Source organism: Drepanopeziza brunnea (genome assembly GCF_022702325.1).
Source record: "Drepanopeziza brunnea f. sp. 'multigermtubi' strain 214-2 chromosome Unknown ctg3, whole genome shotgun sequence".
NCBI classification, from domain to species: Eukaryota; Fungi; Ascomycota; class Leotiomycetes; order Helotiales; family Drepanopezizaceae; genus Drepanopeziza; species Drepanopeziza brunnea.
Window position 1 is genome coordinate 635795 of NW_027094066.1, and position 17281 is coordinate 653075.

General features: G+C 51.3%; 6 protein-coding genes across 6 annotated transcripts; 3 read left to right on the forward strand and 3 right to left on the reverse strand.

The window, feature by feature from the left end:
* Positions 1–1224: 1224 nt before the first annotated feature.
* On the reverse strand, positions 1225–2553 carry L3040_002364 (uncharacterized protein; the record flags this gene model as incomplete). Its single annotated transcript, XM_066155525.1, has 5 exons — positions 1225–1554; positions 1644–1759; positions 1834–2011; positions 2063–2402; positions 2450–2553. The coding sequence occupies 5 exons, from the start codon at positions 2551–2553 to the stop codon at positions 1225–1227; spliced, it is 1068 nt and encodes a 355-aa protein (XP_066012521.1).
* A 1443-nt stretch (positions 2554–3996) lies between these two features.
* Positions 3997–5720, forward strand: L3040_002365 (uncharacterized protein; the record flags this gene model as incomplete). The annotated part of the gene is made up of 5 exons (XM_007289735.2): positions 3997–4216; positions 4369–4725; positions 4776–4783; positions 4836–4921; positions 4979–5720. The coding sequence occupies 5 exons, from the start codon at positions 3997–3999 to the stop codon at positions 5718–5720; spliced, it is 1413 nt and encodes a 470-aa protein (XP_007289797.2).
* A 647-nt stretch (positions 5721–6367) lies between these two features.
* On the reverse strand, positions 6368–7865 carry L3040_002366 (uncharacterized protein; the record flags this gene model as incomplete). Its single annotated transcript, XM_007289734.2, has 2 exons — positions 6368–7737; positions 7832–7865. 2 exons carry the CDS (start codon positions 7863–7865, stop codon positions 6368–6370), a joined length of 1404 nt encoding a protein of 467 aa, XP_007289796.2.
* A 497-nt stretch (positions 7866–8362) lies between these two features.
* Positions 8363–10226, forward strand: L3040_002367 (uncharacterized protein; the record flags this gene model as incomplete). Its single annotated transcript, XM_007289733.2, has 4 exons — positions 8363–8666; positions 8716–8984; positions 9055–10008; positions 10071–10226. 4 exons carry the CDS (start codon positions 8363–8365, stop codon positions 10224–10226), a joined length of 1683 nt encoding a protein of 560 aa, XP_007289795.2.
* A 2280-nt stretch (positions 10227–12506) lies between these two features.
* On the reverse strand, positions 12507–14426 carry L3040_002368 (uncharacterized protein; the record flags this gene model as incomplete). Its single annotated transcript, XM_007289732.1, has 1 exon — positions 12507–14426. One exon carries the CDS (start codon positions 14424–14426, stop codon positions 12507–12509), a length of 1920 nt encoding a protein of 639 aa, XP_007289794.1.
* Positions 14427–16218: 1792 nt separating this feature from the next.
* On the forward strand, positions 16219–16574 carry L3040_002369 (uncharacterized protein; the record flags this gene model as incomplete). Its single annotated transcript, XM_066155526.1, has 3 exons — positions 16219–16277; positions 16354–16415; positions 16471–16574. 3 exons carry the CDS (start codon positions 16219–16221, stop codon positions 16572–16574), a joined length of 225 nt encoding a protein of 74 aa, XP_066012522.1.
* Positions 16575–17281: the final 707 nt, after the last annotated feature.

Here is a 17281-nt window from a genome sequence, read left to right on the forward strand (position 1 = left end):
TTCGTGATGTGAGATCCGCTCATAAGGTTCATAAGGGACTACCCCCCCCCCCTCCCCATGAACAAATGTCGGACCCATAAGCTCCATAAATCGTAGAGCGGTGATTTCTGAACGGCTTAAAGCCTTGTCGACTCCATTGTACAGACTAATTACTGGCTCAAAGATACTTTCCAAGGCTGAATGAATCCTTATACTAAGTTGATTGGTTTAAGACCTGGTAAGATCCCTTGCAAAATTATACTTTCGACATGAATTCATGTGGGGGGTAAGGTTGTAAGTACGAAGTACGTAGTACGTACCACGGTACAGGCCTAAGTATTACCCCTCGAGGGTGCCTTAAAAGTTTAGTTTCCACTTTAAACCCCCTGTTTTCCCTACCCTCGAGGGGTAATACTTACGCCTGCGACGTAGTACGTACGTAGTAGGTATGAAGCAGATCGCTAAGGTTCGTGAGGTTGAAAATAAGTTTGACTCGCTTATAGCGTTGGGAATAGACTACGTACTAGTACCGTATTTATACCCTCAAGGGTGTAACAATTACGCCTGTACCGTGGTAGCTTATACAACTACTGTAAGATTCGTAGAGTTTACTGTAGGAAACGCGAGAAAGAGCGACTGGTCGAAAAGTCGCGCGCTACAATCAATAATCAAAAAGTCTCTTGCACTTTTTCAATGATTGATTAATTGCCTTCGCTTAGAGAGGTTGTTTGCACTTTTCTGCGAAGGCTGTGCGCTGCCGAGCGCTCTCGGTTACACACTTTTGCTTGTCCTGACTGTAATCGACAGTCAGCGGCGCACTGAATTTTACCTACATTCCCCTTAAGAAGGGCAAGAGCTCTATAGTGATAAGTGATCAGATATTCAATATTGAAAACCGATCTTATTATGGTCTTGATTTTCGCCGCTGCTCCAGAAAAATGTAAGACAGTGAGACCTGGAATCGATTCGTGGACTCTTTTCTTCCAACAAGCCGTCCATAGATAGTTGTAAATGTTATTAGATTTTATGCCGCGCTAGGCTCAGTTCCATACTTTTCCCTTGTCGCTATTATCGTACTTTTCGTGTTACAGGATCCCCCCGCGACAAGTTCCCAAATCCCAATAGACGAAAAATGAATATCTATTAAAAAAATAACCCAGAAGAAAATAAAGAACAAGCATATGTCTACGCAAGGCATCCTGATACCTGTGCTCAGATCCAGCTCTTCAGCCTCAACCTCAAGCCTCAAGCCTCCGACATCGCTCCCGAAGATACCTTCGTCTCAACCGTCTTCACGATCCCTCGATGGTTGCCCCATTCAAGTATACACTCCTGGCTACTGCTTTCTTCCCCAGCCATGTTCGCCGCGATGACAGCCTCGTGCTTCCCGTTATACGCTTGCAGCTCGACCGCGCCGCGGCCCGCGTTCATGTGACTGCGCCGCGGATAGCCGTGGTAGCCGTACTTTGAGCGATCCGAGGAGCCGGCGAACGTCTTCTTGAACAGAGGGCGGAGCGCAGGCGCCGAGGCGGTGATGATGGCCAGGTTGACTTCGATCTGGGACCAGAGCAGTATCTTTGAGAAGATAAAAAAAAAGGTGTGAGGTTAGCAAAGCAAGAAGGAACCGGCCGGGGCAGAGAGACGACTGTTGGAAAATTGCTCACGTAGATGGCATCGTACGCCACGTCTTCGGTGGTGTCATAGACGTGGAGGGCGTAGAACCTCAAGCACGAAGCAGTGATTGCTACTCCTCCGGTCAAGAAGATGCCCATCAGGGCACCTGTACTTTCATTTTTAAGTCAAGTCTCCTTCAAAAGCTGCTGGCTAGCTGAAGAGGCGGAAAGGTGTGCTCACATTTCTTGCGGATGTTGATTTTTAGCTTGGCTAGTGTCGGCAAAGGCATCACCAGGATGACGATGTCGGTGAAGACATTGATGCTAGACATCGAGTAGTACGACGCAGCGACGTTATTGCAGCCCTCTGGAAAAGTCGGGGACCAAGCGCCGCTTACACGCGATCCACATTCGAATGCCTGCGAAACAGTTCAGCTGTGTTCTGGGATGCTGCGAGGGGATCTGCCCACCTGTACGAACATGACCACGACGGTCTGGACGGTGATGAAGCCCGAAACGGCCCATACCCAGAGCCGGAAGTTTCTCTGTGTCAATATTCGATGGTAGAGGGCGAGTATGCTGAGCTTGACGAGGTAGAGAACGAATGGATAGACGATCTGATATGCGTACCAGTGCTTGAGTGTCGGAATCATGATCTGCTGCAGCGGGAGCTCATCGGTATGTCGCCCTGTCCCCAGACTAATATGGAACCCATTCTGAATGGCCATTCCTGTCGTAGCTACCAGAGCTCCTATTATGATGAAGTCATCGAGCCCCAGGACTTTGAGACAGAAGTATCGACAGTACAGCCTTTCTTAGGTTAGCTTTGGCTCTTCGGGATGCTGATCGGGTACAACAACCTCAAGGTGACGGCGACATATGAGATGAGTAGAAAGACGCTCATCACCGCCAAAAACATGTACTGCCGCGAGCCATTTTCGTTTGTGATCAGCGATCCCATTGCAAATTGGAAAAAGGAGCTATCACTGGCATGCTTCAACTGATGGAGCGAGAGAAATAAACAGTCTAAATAGGCATACGCTTCTCAAGTATCGACACCTGCACAAGAAGCAATTCCAACCATGCTTAAAGATTGGCATGGTAAGCATGTGGCCCTTGGTAAAATCAATCTCTAGTCACCAGGGTTTTTGTATTTACCTCCCGGTACCTGCTTGGCTCCTACTGGATCTCAGGTCCTCGTTGGACAGGGCATGAGCGAGGGTGGCGAGTGTCTGGATCTATTGGCATCTTACGATGCCAGCTCCTCTGGTAAATGGAGAACTATCACGACCTTCCATTAAGTAGAGAAGCCACAGCTGCATTGCTAATCAGCTTCACGGAAACTCGATCTTCATCATGACAAGATCTATATGGCTTCAAGTGGCTTTGGCTTCGGAACAAGAGAGTTAACAAATGCCAATTTTATTCGTTTCAACAGAAATGAAGACACCATATACTGGATTCATACACAGCTCATGGTTCGGTCTGGACTTTCAACGTCCTATCAATGTTTGTAGTTGCAAATTACTGCATCTGATCGATTCCATCGAATCCATCGAGTACGGAGTCCGGATTCTATCACAACGGCTTGCCGGTTAGGAAAATGTTGCGAACACGAACAGGCCGCAGGACGCACTAGCCAGGTCGTGGTCGCTGGTATCCAATCACAGCCGTTACTGTAAATGTAAGAAATTTTCGCTTTCCCGGAACCGCTATTCCGGACGACTGAGAACGAGAGATAAAAAATGCATGGGGAGAAGTTGAAACCGGGAAACGACCAAATGGCAGAGGTCGCTTAAATGGCCTATGCCGCTTGGCTAAATCTGGGCAAGAGTAGCCTCAGCTCTTGCGCCGCCATCCAAGGGAAGCTGGTGCACCAGGGGAAGCGAAATGGTAAGTAAACACTAAACGGTCCTTCCTTTCTGTATTAGCCCGGGTTCTCCGAATGCTTTACAACCTGGGTCAGCGTCCTATTCTCGAACAAATCCCGAAAGGCTCATGGAATCTTGCAAAACAAAACATGAGCCGAGGATTCCGCCTTGATGGTGGCTGATCTGTTGTGAAAAAAAAAAGAAAGGAAAAGAAAAAAGAAATGCTAAACTTCCGAGTCCCACTGTTGTTAGTTTTTGGAACTCCCGGATCACGGGTTCATTTAAATTTTAATAAGATTGGTACTCAAGTGGGCTTGATATCCCCCCTAATGTAACGCACACACATTTCACTATCTACCGACTCTACCGAGGACTACCGCACGAGATGATAGATCGCTCGAATGAATCCGATATCTGTTGTGCCCATCTACACGGAGTATGTCTTACTTATACACACACGCACTCGCCATGTGGAGTAGGGAAGGACTTTTGCCCACCACTGTCGTTTGCGAATCTCCTTCGCCGTCACCAAGATGCAGCTTCTCAGCGGCCTTGTTCTCGTCCTGTCCTCAGCAGTGGCTGTGGTAGGATTTCGCTCGCCGGCCTTTGCGCCGAAACCCGCGTCGCCGAAGAGAGGCTGTAATCGCGACAATTGCTACCGACAGATGATCCAGAATGCGGCGCAAGCTTCGACTTTCTGTCCGACCTACACTGCGACCCCTTGTGCCGGTGCTGCAGCGCTTCCAACGTTTGGTATGCACAAACAAACCGCTCCCCGAGACCTGACCATGCCTTGAGATCTGCGCCTCCAAAAGAGGCCGCGACGATGGAATGCACAGAGATTTTGCAAAAGATTTCCTACGTTAGAACCTTCCTTACAGAGAGTGGAGCTGATACCTTTCAAGTATCGATGTGCACTGGGAATGTAGCATCCCGAGTTTCCTCGGCTTGCTCATGCATTGTTCCTGCTACTAGTGCTTCGAGTTCTTCTATCTCAACAATATCAAGCTCGACGATCACCGGCAGCGCCACGGCCTCAGCGACACCGACACCGACACCGAGAGCGACACCAACAGCGACAGCGACCTGCCGGAAGCCCCCTGTCCGCAAGGAGTGGAGAGCCTTAAAGAGGAATGAGAAGATTCGCTATATTGCTGCCGTCAAGTGTTTGACAAGGCTGCCTGCCATCTCAGGTATCAATGGAACCATCAGCCGATTCGATGATTTCCACGCCGTCCATAACATTCAGACACCAAACATCCGTGAGCATCGTCCACCCTCGCTCGGCGAGCTTCCAAGCTGACCATCGCAGACTGGGTCGTAAGTGACGATATCTCTGCTTCGCGCCACCCGCAAACTGAATGAATCCTAGGGCTTCTTCATCCTCTGGCACCGCTACTTTATAGCGGCTTATGAGACAGCCCTGAGAGACGAATGCGGCTGGACTGGTGGACAGCCGTAAGCAAGCCTCTTTATCTCAAGAGACGTTCTGAGCTTTTGCGCTAACCCGAGCAGATACTGGGACTGGTCCCGCGACGCGGATCCCACCAACCCGTCGTCCACAGCCATCTACGAGACGGACGTATTCAGCGCGACCATTGGCTTTGGAGGCAACGGCCCCTTCCGCAACAACACGGCTGAGCAAAACCCCCTTGGGCTAACCGGCCGCACCGGCGGCGGCTGCGTCGCCGACGGCCCCTTCGCCTACCCCCACTTCACAGTCAACTACCCCAAAGGGCCCAAATGCCTCACCCGGGACTTCATCCCTAGCATCATGAACACGTTCGCGGCGCAGGCCAACGTCGACCTCGTCCTGGCCAGCGCAGACTACACCGCCTTCGCGAGGCAGATCGAGAACGAGCCCGTCTCCAGCGTCCCGAACATCCACGGCAGCGGCCACTTCGGCGTCGGCGGCGTGCTGGGCACGATCGGGGATGCCTCCAACAGCCCGGGCGACCCGCTCTTCTACCTCCACCACTGCAACCTCGATCGGATCCTGACGCGGTGGCAGGCGGTCGATCCGGCGCGGCGGCTGCACGAGGTTGGGGGCCCGGTGCTACCCTTTGACTATGCCGGGGTGAATGTCACGCTGGACTTTGAGATTGACCTGTTGCCGATTGCGCCGGTCATCACGCTCCGACAGGCTCTAAATGCCGAGGGTGAGGTTTTCTGCTATAGGTATGAGAAGGAGAAGGATGATCGACGTCGGCCGGTGGTAATGAGGCCTGAACGGCAGCGAGAGCGCACATCTGTATAAAAACATGTCAGCAGTCGCCAGAGGAATCTCGAGGACTCTATAGGCTCTTATCAAACCAAGCAAGCAAGCAGAAAATAAAATGTATAATATAAGGAAAAAAGAAAGACTCTCTCCGAAAGAATACTTCCACCTCAACTTTAAACCAAGGCAGTAACCAAGTAATAAAAGAAAGCACCCCGCAACATTTCCAAGCGATCAAAAGACATAAGTAAATGTTTCGCGAGAGTAGCGAAAAAGAAAGTGAAGGTCCAGAAATAAAATGACACATGACATGACATGAAACATAGTACCAAACAAAATGGACGAAAGTGCATAATCGTCCTATCTGTAGTTTATTGTGTGATTTTCCGCCAGCCCAGCCCAGCTCAGCCCAGCCTATCTATCCTATTGGTTCATCTTACACGATTCGCCCGACTGTGCAGAAGATTTGGCGCCAGACTCCTTCCTATATACCAACCGATGTCCGTCTTGAGGACGGAGAGGAAGATAAAAACCCAAGTCCTATCGGCTTGCTGACTATGCCACCAATGTTGGTTCTTCCCTCCTATCAGAGTTCCAACAGCTGTTGAATGTGTTCCTCGCTACCGGTTCCACCACCAGCATCCCGCATCCATAACAATCATATGTCGTCGACAATCTCAACTCATCTAAAAGTCCTTTCCATACTTGCTATGCCACTCATCAAGGTACTTCTCTACCTGCGGACCCCAGACCTCCTCTCCCTTAGCCAAGTCCTCCCACGTGACCACATTCTTCCCCAACTCAAAATCGCCTTGTCTGGTTCTCTCGAGCTCAGCCATGAGAGCTGCCGATCCGACGGCTGCACCTAGATCGTGACATAGAGAGCGCACGTAGAAGCCGGAAGTGACTGTCATGCGGAGCCTGACTGCCGGAGGTCCTTTGAGATGGGAAGCTATAGGCTTGGCGGTGTCGGTGGAGGGGGATGTGGATGTGGAGGAAGATGAAAGGCCACCGGACATCATGGCGGTTTCTGCTGTGGATGGGGGCGGTGCCTGGCGTTTGGAGGCGGGGCGCTCGTGGACGAGGCCATCTTGGTCTTCGCTCAGCTTTCTCTTCTTCTGCTCAAAGGCGGCCTGGCCACCATCCTCAACCACCATCTTGGATGGTGCTTCAGTGTCGATACCATGTCCGGCAACTGCAGCATCCGTCATGACAACATCCTTCTCCCCATCAGGAGCTTCTCCCTTGGAAGAAGTCTCGTTGTCGGGAGTTGGTGTTACGAGCTGCTTCTCATCAACCATATTCTGCCTTGTATCATCACCGTCATTTCCAGATGCCTCTTCCGTCTTGATTTGAGGGGACAGGTGCCCAGATTCCACCCCTTCCCCCTTATCCTTCAAGCTACCTGGGACAGCATTCTCTTGCCGCCAGAGCTTGTTGGCCACATTGATCTCAGCATATCCAGCTTCGTCGGTGGGGGCAACATGCTCATGGGTTCCACCCTCCATCCACTCGAGCATCTCCAGACTCAGGACCTCAACAGGTCTCCTCTCAATCTCTCTCGGTATCTCCTTCCCTTCTCTGGCATATTCGTACAGAGGCTTGCCATTCATCTTCAATGCAGAGAAGAGTGGAGGCAATTGCATGAACTTTCCCCGGAACTGCTCCAAGGCCTCCTCGACTAGCTCCTTGGTGACATGAGCATAGGGTGCTCGCTTCAGCACTTTGCCTACCCGATCGTAGGTATCTGTGCTGGTGCCGAACAAGACGATAGTCTCGTAGACCTTAGTACAACTCAGGAAGTCTTGCAGTGACTTCGTTCCTTTGCCCACCCCCGCAATCAAGACTCCCGTCGCTAAAGGGTCGAGGGTTCCTCCGTGGCCAATCTTCACCTGGATATGCTTCTTCTTCCGTCGGTTGCGTTGGTTAGCCGCTTCTCGGCTCCGAATCTCTCTCTCCCCTTCCAACCACGGTGCGAACAACTTGGAAGGGTCGAACTGGCGCTGCAGGTCGCGCAGGGCCTGGGCTGAGGAGATGCCCGTAGGTTTTTGGACGGCTACGCTCCCGCTCCTATCAGCAATCGGTCGCCCAGTGACTCTAGTAACCGACTCTGGAACAGGACAGGACAGGATAGGACAGGGCTCTCCTACCAAACACGCCTTCCATGATCTTCTTGGGCGTCATCTTTCTGAAAAAAACAGCAGGGGACATTCGTCCAGATAGGTGATTGAGGGAGTGATTGAGGTTTATCGATCGCGGCTGAATTTCCCGGTGTGTGGAGATGGTGGTGGTGGTGTATGCACTCTGCAGAAAGCCTAAACTTTTTTGAAAGGTGAGATCTCAGCCGCGCGAGGAGGTGATGCAGGATAAGCATCCTTATCAGCACGTGTTTTCCATCCAGTCTAGTGCGCCAAGATGCGCGCTAGCCCACAGTCAGCTGACAGACTAGTCGTTAGCGTGAAAAGTTTTCGCACAACTGATATTTCTGAAATCACACTCTCCGTCTACCTTCTTCCGTAACAGCCCGAAGTTAAGCCGAAGTTCACCCCCAATACCGCCTACTCAACCACTCTTTCGGTTATCTATTCTATTGGCCTTTAGCCGAGCCCCTTTGTTGTCTACCAGCCGAAAACAAACGAGATCTAAACAAACCCTTCTCCCCCCCCCCCTCTCTTGTCATCATGCCCCGAGGCCGCAAGCCCCGTGCTGACTCGAGTGCGAGTATCAGCAGCTTTGACTCGAGTGCGGAAGAGGCAGAAACTGCCCTGGCATCTTCTCAAGAGAAGCCTCAATCGCCGTCGGTGGTTTACCCTGAGGCTCACATATTTAAAGCCGTGGCGGATCCTGCGCAGCTACCTCTGGTTGTCATAGCAAATGCTGTGGCGTATGAGGGGAAGCAACTGGTCAATTTTCTCACCGCCATCAAGGCCGGTGGTCTGGTCCTGGAGGGCCAGATCGAGGTTGACGAGGACTTTGCGGAAATATGTAAGCTATCCGACCCATAACATCGTTCGCTTGCTAATGACCATCTCAGTGGCTAAGGATCGCAACGGCGCGACTCTCAATGGAGCTCGTGTTGCGGTGAAAGACATAACTGGTTACTCAATCGCCCAGGGCCCCGTGACCCTCTGGGTACACTCGCGCTATGCGTGCTACGAGGTTCGCGCAGGAGAAGCATACCGTTCTATAATGATGGAAATAAATGCTGGAGTAGGAATCATTTACAACGCCGTGGACTTTTATCCCGCGCACATGACAGGTTCCTTGGACTCGGAGGGAGAGGTGACGGCTGTTCTCGAGCGCGTAAGTGACGATGGATTTCTCAGTTCTCAGAGGCGATTGTGATCACCACTAACTAATGGAATGAATACAGTTCGCTGGCCAATGCAGTGGTTCGGGCGCGTCCCTCGATGAACTTGTCCGGCTTTGCCGGAAGATGGCTCCGGTCATCATGGAGCAAATGGAGCTGGAGAGTACGAGCCTGAAGAAGACAATCTTCTACAGCTGGCTGCAACAGGCATGTCCCGATCTGGGTATTGGGGGGGATTTCGACCCGCTGGGCCCATCTCCTCCTTCCCCTTCCGCCAGCCCTTCCGCTATCACTACCCTTTCTTTCTCTTCCCCACCTTCCTCTCTACCTGCTTCTGCTTCTCCGCCGCTCCGCATGAACAAGGTCCACCACGGCGACTATTGCAGCCCCGAATTTCCCGATGGTCTCCCGGTCGGAACAGGTGGAACCATTCATGTGACCGATGCGGCTCTGGCGCTCTTACATCATGCCAAGGCAACCGGCCGAGGTGATTACAAAACCATTTCCTTCGAGTGCGTGGCCGATTCCATGTATCGAGATTTCAGCTTGTCCCATCGCGCCGTCGGCCTCCAGCTGGTGGCCACGTTTGCGACGGAGATTGCGGATGGGTTGGGCCCAGAATGGCAGGATACGGTTCTGGTCAAGGCACTCCGGGAACTCGATCCGGCAGCCACCCACATCAAGCCCGGTAGCATCCACGAGAAGACGTTGAAGCGGGTGGTGAGCAAGTCATACCAGATCAGCCACCGCAAACGGACCGCCGCTCATGGCCAGATCAACCGCAAGAATAAGAGCCAGGATCGTGAGCAGGATCAGGACGAGGATCAGAACGGGAAGGAGAAGGCGAGTAAAAAGCAGAAGATGAGCGATGACGCCCCGGCACGCCCGCAGCAGCAACAGCAGCAGCAGCAGCAGCAGCAGTATCAGCGCCCAGTATCCCATAGGGATATGATGATCGACCCAGTGCTTCAAGCACTGTCCCCTCCGCTGGCCGACCAGCAATTTCAATCCCTTCCAGTAAGCTCCCTCCCCTTTCCCAGACCTATATAGTTCACAGTACAGTTCTGACTTATCTCCAGGACGTTGCGGCCACGGAGTATGTCATCAACAAGGTCAATGCCTTAGCTGCTGCGGAAGATACCGAGGACACCCAGATGGCTGGAACAGGCGAAGAGGTTGAGGATGAGGACGAGGACGACCTCTTCGTTCCTCTTCGCCATCCTCGCATGCGCTAGGCTCTCTCTTCTTTTGCACCTCTACTGAGGTTGCACCTACTATCCAGGTTTTCGCTGCGTCGTCAGGCAAGATCCTACACTCTCCTTCTTTCTTTCGCGCGCCTCTTCGGAGGTTGCCAGCACTATCAAGGCTTCTGCTGCGTGCCTGTCTAGGGAGGGGTCTACATTCTACTTTTCTTCTTCCTCTGCTGCTGCTACTTCTCCTTCTACGCCTATGCAGAGGTCACATGTACTTTTAGATTTTCGCGCTGCACGCATGGTCTTCTGGTCTGGTCTGGTCTGGTCTGGTCCGGGGTTTTTTTTTCTCAGCGGCTCTAGGTAGGGCCAGCATTCATCCATGCGCATCCGCATCCGTCGCCGTCCCGCTGGGAACTGGATGAGGGAATCAGATGAAATGAAATGGGTTTGAAAAAGTGCAATTGCATTTGCAATCCGAAGTAATGTGCCTGCACGCCCCGTGAGTTGTGAGCTGCGTATGCGTACGCATACATACATATACATATACATATCCATCAACCCCTTCTCCTTTCCTCCCTCTCCCCTCCCCCTCTCTCCCCCTCTCTCTCCCCCCCCTTCTCTTCCCTTCTCTTCTCCCCGAATACCCCACCCATCCCCACGTGCCCACGTACCTACCAGCCCTACAAGCGGAGCAAAGGATGTAATTAATCACTTATTACTTAATCATTCATCATACCCCCTTCCCCTTCCCCTTCCCCTCCTCCCCCTCTAAACACTCCCCCCTCAGAACAGCAACAACAAAGTCTTATCCACATGTTCCCCTAAGGAGGAGCCTAATTGGTCTTATAGATTATCTTATCTCACCTTCCTTACCTTCCTCACCTTACTTACCTCCTTTACCTTCCTCACCTTACCTTCCCCCCTTCCTCACCATACCTAACCTCACCATCTACACATCTACACATCTCTCTCAGACAATCATGTCTCTTCATTCATCCACTCATCCACTCACCCACTCACCCACTCACCCACTCACCCACTCACCCACTCACCCACTCACCCACTCACCCACTCACCCACTCATTTCTTTCTTTCTTTACAACAGAATAATAGCACGATAGATAGATATATCGTATCATATTCATATTCATATCACACCAGCCCAGACCCATATACATACATACATACTTGCCTCCTTGTCCACACACCTACATGTCTAAATCCTCACATAATCAAGGCACGGAGGAGGGGAGGGAGGGCATAGTAGATTCTGCCAGCAAGTTGTTTGATGGACTTCTGGCTTCGATCGAGTTCCATCCTCAAACATGTTTGTAGTACATAGTACATGATTCCGTAGAAAATCGGATAGGCATGAGGAGTGCAAGCATGTACCGCGAAGGAAGCACAGGCAGGGAAGGAATAGAAAGAAAAAATATGTTTGAAGCTCGTGGTATTCAACGGCAGAGCCCGGTCCCTATCCGTCCTAATAAATCATACATACGCGGTCCCGTCATCCATCCCCACATCCTACCCCCCTCTTACCCCCATCATCTGCACTTGGTATCCGCCCATATCAGCAATTTATTCTCTTGCCTATTGACACCCCTTCTCCGACCAATACACCAACCACCGCTCACAGACATCATCTATGATGTGCCCATGCTTCCAACTTCGTTACTCAGAGAAGATTCGTATATCAACCACCAATGCATCCCCGCCTGCGCAATCCACCCCGTAAACGGTTATCCTATGAATAGCCGGTTCGTTCGCCATCCTATCCAAGTGTGCAAAAAGAAAAAAACCAACGAATGCCCTCGCAGCCCATGAAAAATGCTCAAGGTAAAGAATGCCATGCCTCCCCGCAGACACCACCGAATATACGCGAGTACGAGTCCCTCATCGATACAAACGCCGCCTCGGTGATTTCGCGTGTTTGTTGTCTTGTCCAGCCAGCTCTCCACTGGCGCAATTCCTTCCAGACGTGCCGAGGGAAGATGTTGCAGCAAAGGTATCGATCGCTATGACTCGAATCAATGAATGAACAAGCAAACGCCTCCTGGTATGCAGCTTTGTCGAATTTGTTTTGGATTCGTGTATGAGGTCCCATAAACTAGGATTTCGGTATCATTTGTGTGTTTTCGAGTAATAAATATAACATGCCTCGCTGATGTGACGTTCGTGATGTTGCTGACATTAAATTAGGAAAGTCGTTCTTTCGTCCTCCAAGCCAGGCCAGGCCTGGCCTGGCTTCAAGTTAGTCCCCAAACCCGTTACTCCCCGGAAATCGCCATGTCAAAGTCGATGCGTTGAACATCGGTGTTGCTATGTTGAAGCTGCGACGCACCAGTGCCTGTGGAAGACCCAGGCACTCTTTTGGCACTCTTTGCTGCAGTATTTGGTCCTCCGGCATCTGCGGCATTTGGCAAATTGCCTGGTGAACTCTTCCCACTTTCCACACTGATAGTATGCGCATTGTCTGATGCCGCCACGGCTATCGTCCTTCCGGCAAAGGTTACGCATTACGACTCCAGCCCAGTATTGCATGTCTTGACTGTGATGTCGAACAGTAAACTTTTCGACCAGAGGGAAGATGTTGAAATCGTCTGGGAGGAGGTATTCTTCTTCCTCAGAATCACAAGCGGGGATCGAGCGAGGAGAAGATGAGGAAGACGAGGATGATGGGGAGAAAGGACTGCCATCATCAACATCGAGCAGGTGCAATTCTGAACCAATCTTCAGTTTTGGAACGAGGTGCGAATTTTGAAAGTAGGATCGGAGGTTGCAGTATTTCGAGACGTATGCGAGGAGCTGGAGGGACATGAGAACGTCCTCATCCCTCGGCATAGCCGCGAGCACTTGACCGCTGGTAGGGGTTGGTCGGTCGAGAAGATATCGAGGGATCGTAGCATTGTGCATCGCCGGAGTGGTGTTTACAGCGGTAGGTTGGGCTGGTGATAAACCCATATTCGGCCCATTGGGAGTCGTGGCGTCGTTGATCAGGCTGGCGGAGCGGTGTGTGATGTTGAAAGTTTCCGCATCTTGAGCTTCAGAAACACTCGGGGTCGTCAGCCCTAGAGGAGTCTCGACAGCCGTGAGCATGCTATCAGCCTCATCCATGCTGATATCCTGAATATTCACAGTCGATTGAATATCTCCGGCATCAAGGCCAGATATCTCTGGCTCTCCAGACTCGTCAGAGGCCATGCTATCAGCATTAGGATCCTCAGGCTCACCGACCATCGAAGCCAGGTGGCGGATTGATGGCCGCCTCCTGGAGCGGACTACTTGCGCTGCCGCAGATGCAGGATGCACAGTTGGCGATCGCATCGAGTTGGGAGGAAGAGGAGTTGTCGGAGATTCGGGCAGCGAAGTGACGCCGCTATGGAACCCGGAAACCATGGATGGCAGACGCTCAGCATCGCGGACGGGTCTAACGCTGAATCCATCCGCTGCGTCCATGGAGGGGACTGCGGTCACCAAAGGCTGGATGTTGTGTCGGGAAGGAGGTAAGAAGGGCGGTCTGGAGTCTTGACCCCTGTGGTGGTGATGATGGTGGTGGTGGTGTCTAGGGGTAGGGTATGTGGTTCTCTCGGGCTGAGGTGTAAGGGTAATTAGAGGCCCAGTTGGGGTTGTATCCATGGCGTCCGACGCAGCCGTCAATGCATCATTAGTGATTGTGGCTGGAATCTCGATAGATGGAGGAGGCTGTCTTCGAGATGTCCGGAATTCCACGTCGAAACGAGAGGGGCGATTTCCAAATGAAGCCCCTTTGTGAGATCCCCTGTGTTCGCCGTTTCGTGAAGATTGGTGCATTCTGTGCTCTTGCGCCTTCTTGGCCTCCTCTGCTTTCTCACGACACCTGTCGACGACCTTGATATAATTGTCGAGTATCGTAGCAATGACTGGGACCATATCGGCTTCCACCACTCTCGTGCGCACGTTCTCTGAACCTCTGACGCCAATATTCACAACACACTGGAAAGCCAGATTCCACTTCCACATGTCCATCATGTCCTTGCTACGCCCAGCCTTGAGCAGGCAGACCAATCTCTCGACACCTCCATCGACCGTCAAGATATCTCTTATTCGAGCCGATGACGTTGTAAGGTATGCGAGATGATTTAGCGAGTTGATTAGTGGGAGGGTGGAGGTGCAATCGAGCGCTCGTCGATCGTAGAGGGCCGTGGTGATGCCCACGGATGCCTTATTGACATTGGGGATGCTAAAATTGACTTCTCTCATGATGTTGTTGGTTGGGTCCCCGGTGTCGAGGTGAATGAAGGAAGAAAGACGACGGTTTACTGTGTTAAGCAGACCTAAGCGGTTACCCACGCAATCTGTGTCTTTGACCCGCAGAAAATGTGATGCAGCTTGCTAACTGGGAGAATCTTGACGGTGTTTTCTGGGTGCCGGCGTGATTCAAATGCAGGTTTGGAGGGTTCTTCCGTGGTTTCGGAGGGTCGGGAAAGGATCGTTATCGGGTGTCGTGAGCCTGAGGGAAGAACGGGAAGGGGGTATCAACAGTGAAGCGGGAAAATGGATGATGGTACAAACGGTCGTAAAGAAGTGGAAGTGGGTATCAAGCACGATGTAACGGTGAAAGGACTCGAGTTGACGGATGATTGACGGATGATTGACCGATGCGGCTGGCGGAAGAAAGGGGGGGCCGGTTCCAGAGCGGAGAGGGTTTTGTTGTGTTGGCAGCGTTCTTGAGGAGTCGTGTCGCCAGCAGGACCTTTGCCTTGCCTTTGCCTCGTCTCTGCCTCTCCTTCCCTCTCCTCTCTGGTCTCCTCTTCCGGCTTGGGGTGAATGGAGATGGAGATGGAGATGGGGATGGGGATGGTCTTAGGTTGTCGGATGGGATGGAATCGGATGGGACAGGATAAAGGGGGACTGGGGGCAGAGCAGTAGAGCGTGGGAGATGCAGGTATCCAGATAACCTGGATGCCGCAGACGATGAGATGGAGTCGAGGGTCGAAAGTCGGTCGAGTCGGGTCGGGTCGAGTTGAGTTGGGGTTGGGGTTGAGTTGATTTGATTATTCGTGTCGAGGATGAAGAAAGAAAGACAGTACAGTTGAGTGGTAAAAGGTCTAAGGCCTGGCTGGGTCCCCGTCTTCGAGAGTCGAAAACGGCGGCTGGTCCGAGCCACCGAGCCCCCGTCCGTGCGCTTTGATTGCTAAGAAGAGCGAGAGACTAGAGTAATATAACCACTACAGCTACCTAACAACTCCTAACAACTCCGAACAACTCCTAACAACTCCTAACAACTCCTAACAACTCCTTACAACTCCTTACAACTCCTGACAACTACTAGTACTGGACTGGAGCGAAAAAGTGGGAAAACAGGAACAGGCGAGCTACCGGTAGGCGCGCTTGCATGCAATAATACGAGGAGGCTGGAAGAGCAGTGATCGAGGAATGCCAAGCGAACAAATGAAGTGATTCAGGAGAGATTACAATACAGTACAAAGTAAGTGAAGGAAGTGAAGGAAGTGATTGTTGTCAGAGACAAGCACAACCACCGCTGCAATATGTCCTCGGGTCATCAAGTCCAATCAATCCTTTATTGGTACTCGAGAGCCTCTAGCTGATGCTTGTTATATATTATATATAGATTGTTGACAGCAGCCGATCCAAAATGCTAATTAATGAATGCCGATTTTCTCCGCTTTTATGCCTTGCAAGTTGCCTCTACGGTACAGTAAGTATTCACAGATGATCTGAGCATATGCCTTCGGTAGTTCCAGCACGCATCTATCCGAAGATTCAACAAACTGCTCGCTTGCCTTGGCCGCACCAACATATTTATACCGGCTCCTCCAGCTCTTCACGACTTGTCAAGCAAACCCTCGCCTTTGGCATTCTGATATCCTCCCCGCTATGCACGCGAATAAACGTTCCGTCCACAATACGGTAACGCAGTCGTTCGTTAACTTAGTGTGCCCGGGTGGCACAGACGCGCCGCTGCCACCAACCACCAATCCACCAACCATCAACCACAAAACCACAAACTACGGAATATAGACCACCAAACATGGCCTTGAACTTCCCTCCCTACCTCGACTCCTCCAACCAAGTTCCATGCCTCTCAATGTCCGAGCGAGTCTCGCTTCACTCCCTCACTCCCTCACTCCCTCACTCCCTCACCGCTGCTGACCGCGACTTTCAGCGTTCGTGATTTGCTGCTGTCTCAGCTTTCTTTTTGTCGAGGCCAAACGCAATCGCAACAAGGCAGGATCCCCTTTCCGTCCGCTTTTCCCATCTTGAGCAGTCTGACGCAATCCAGGATTGTATATGCAGTTTTTTCGTCTGATGCTTATACCGATTTTTATGCTTATTTTCGCCTCTTTCAACCATCGGAATCGGCTAAGCTCCAACTCTTATCAATGACCCTTTTTCACCCGGATATCATAGAGACTCGACCCGGTCCGGCTTGCTTACCCGCAAAACCTTCCAACCTTCCAAACCTTAGCATTTTTTTAAAAAAGAAAAAATATATATATATATACACCATCACCATCATCGCTTCGTACTCCTCGATCTCAATACCACCTACATAGCCGCGCTTACCCTACCACAACCGCGCTTTTCCCCCTTCATCTGGCCTCCCAGTCTCTTATCCAACCAGAACTCTCCAAACCCGCTCAGACGCCAAAACCTCCAGCGCTGAATACACACCGACTTCTCCGTTCACGATCTGCAACCGCCCAGTCCCGAGTCATCGGATAGCAGGAAAGGACCCACACGCGGGCACCACCAAGGTCGCGCTGCAAAGTTGTCGTGCGCGACAGGTCGGGAACGTAATGTGCACGTTGCTCTGGCTTTAGCTTTGCAATGGTTTTGGCTGTTCCAGTTCTCCGGGAAGCGGTCTGTGGTTCGCTTTTTATTTTTTATTTTTTATTTTTTATTTTTTATTTTTTATTTTTTATTTTTTATTTTTTATTTTTTATTTTTTATTTTTTTCATCATCTTTTTTTCATGCCTTCCCTCGTCATGGAGTGGAGTTGTGAGAAGTGAGGTTTGATTGCCTCTGGTTTGCATGTTCGAACGCTGGAAGGCGAAATGTGCCGAACCGAACCACAAGCTTGATTTGTTTG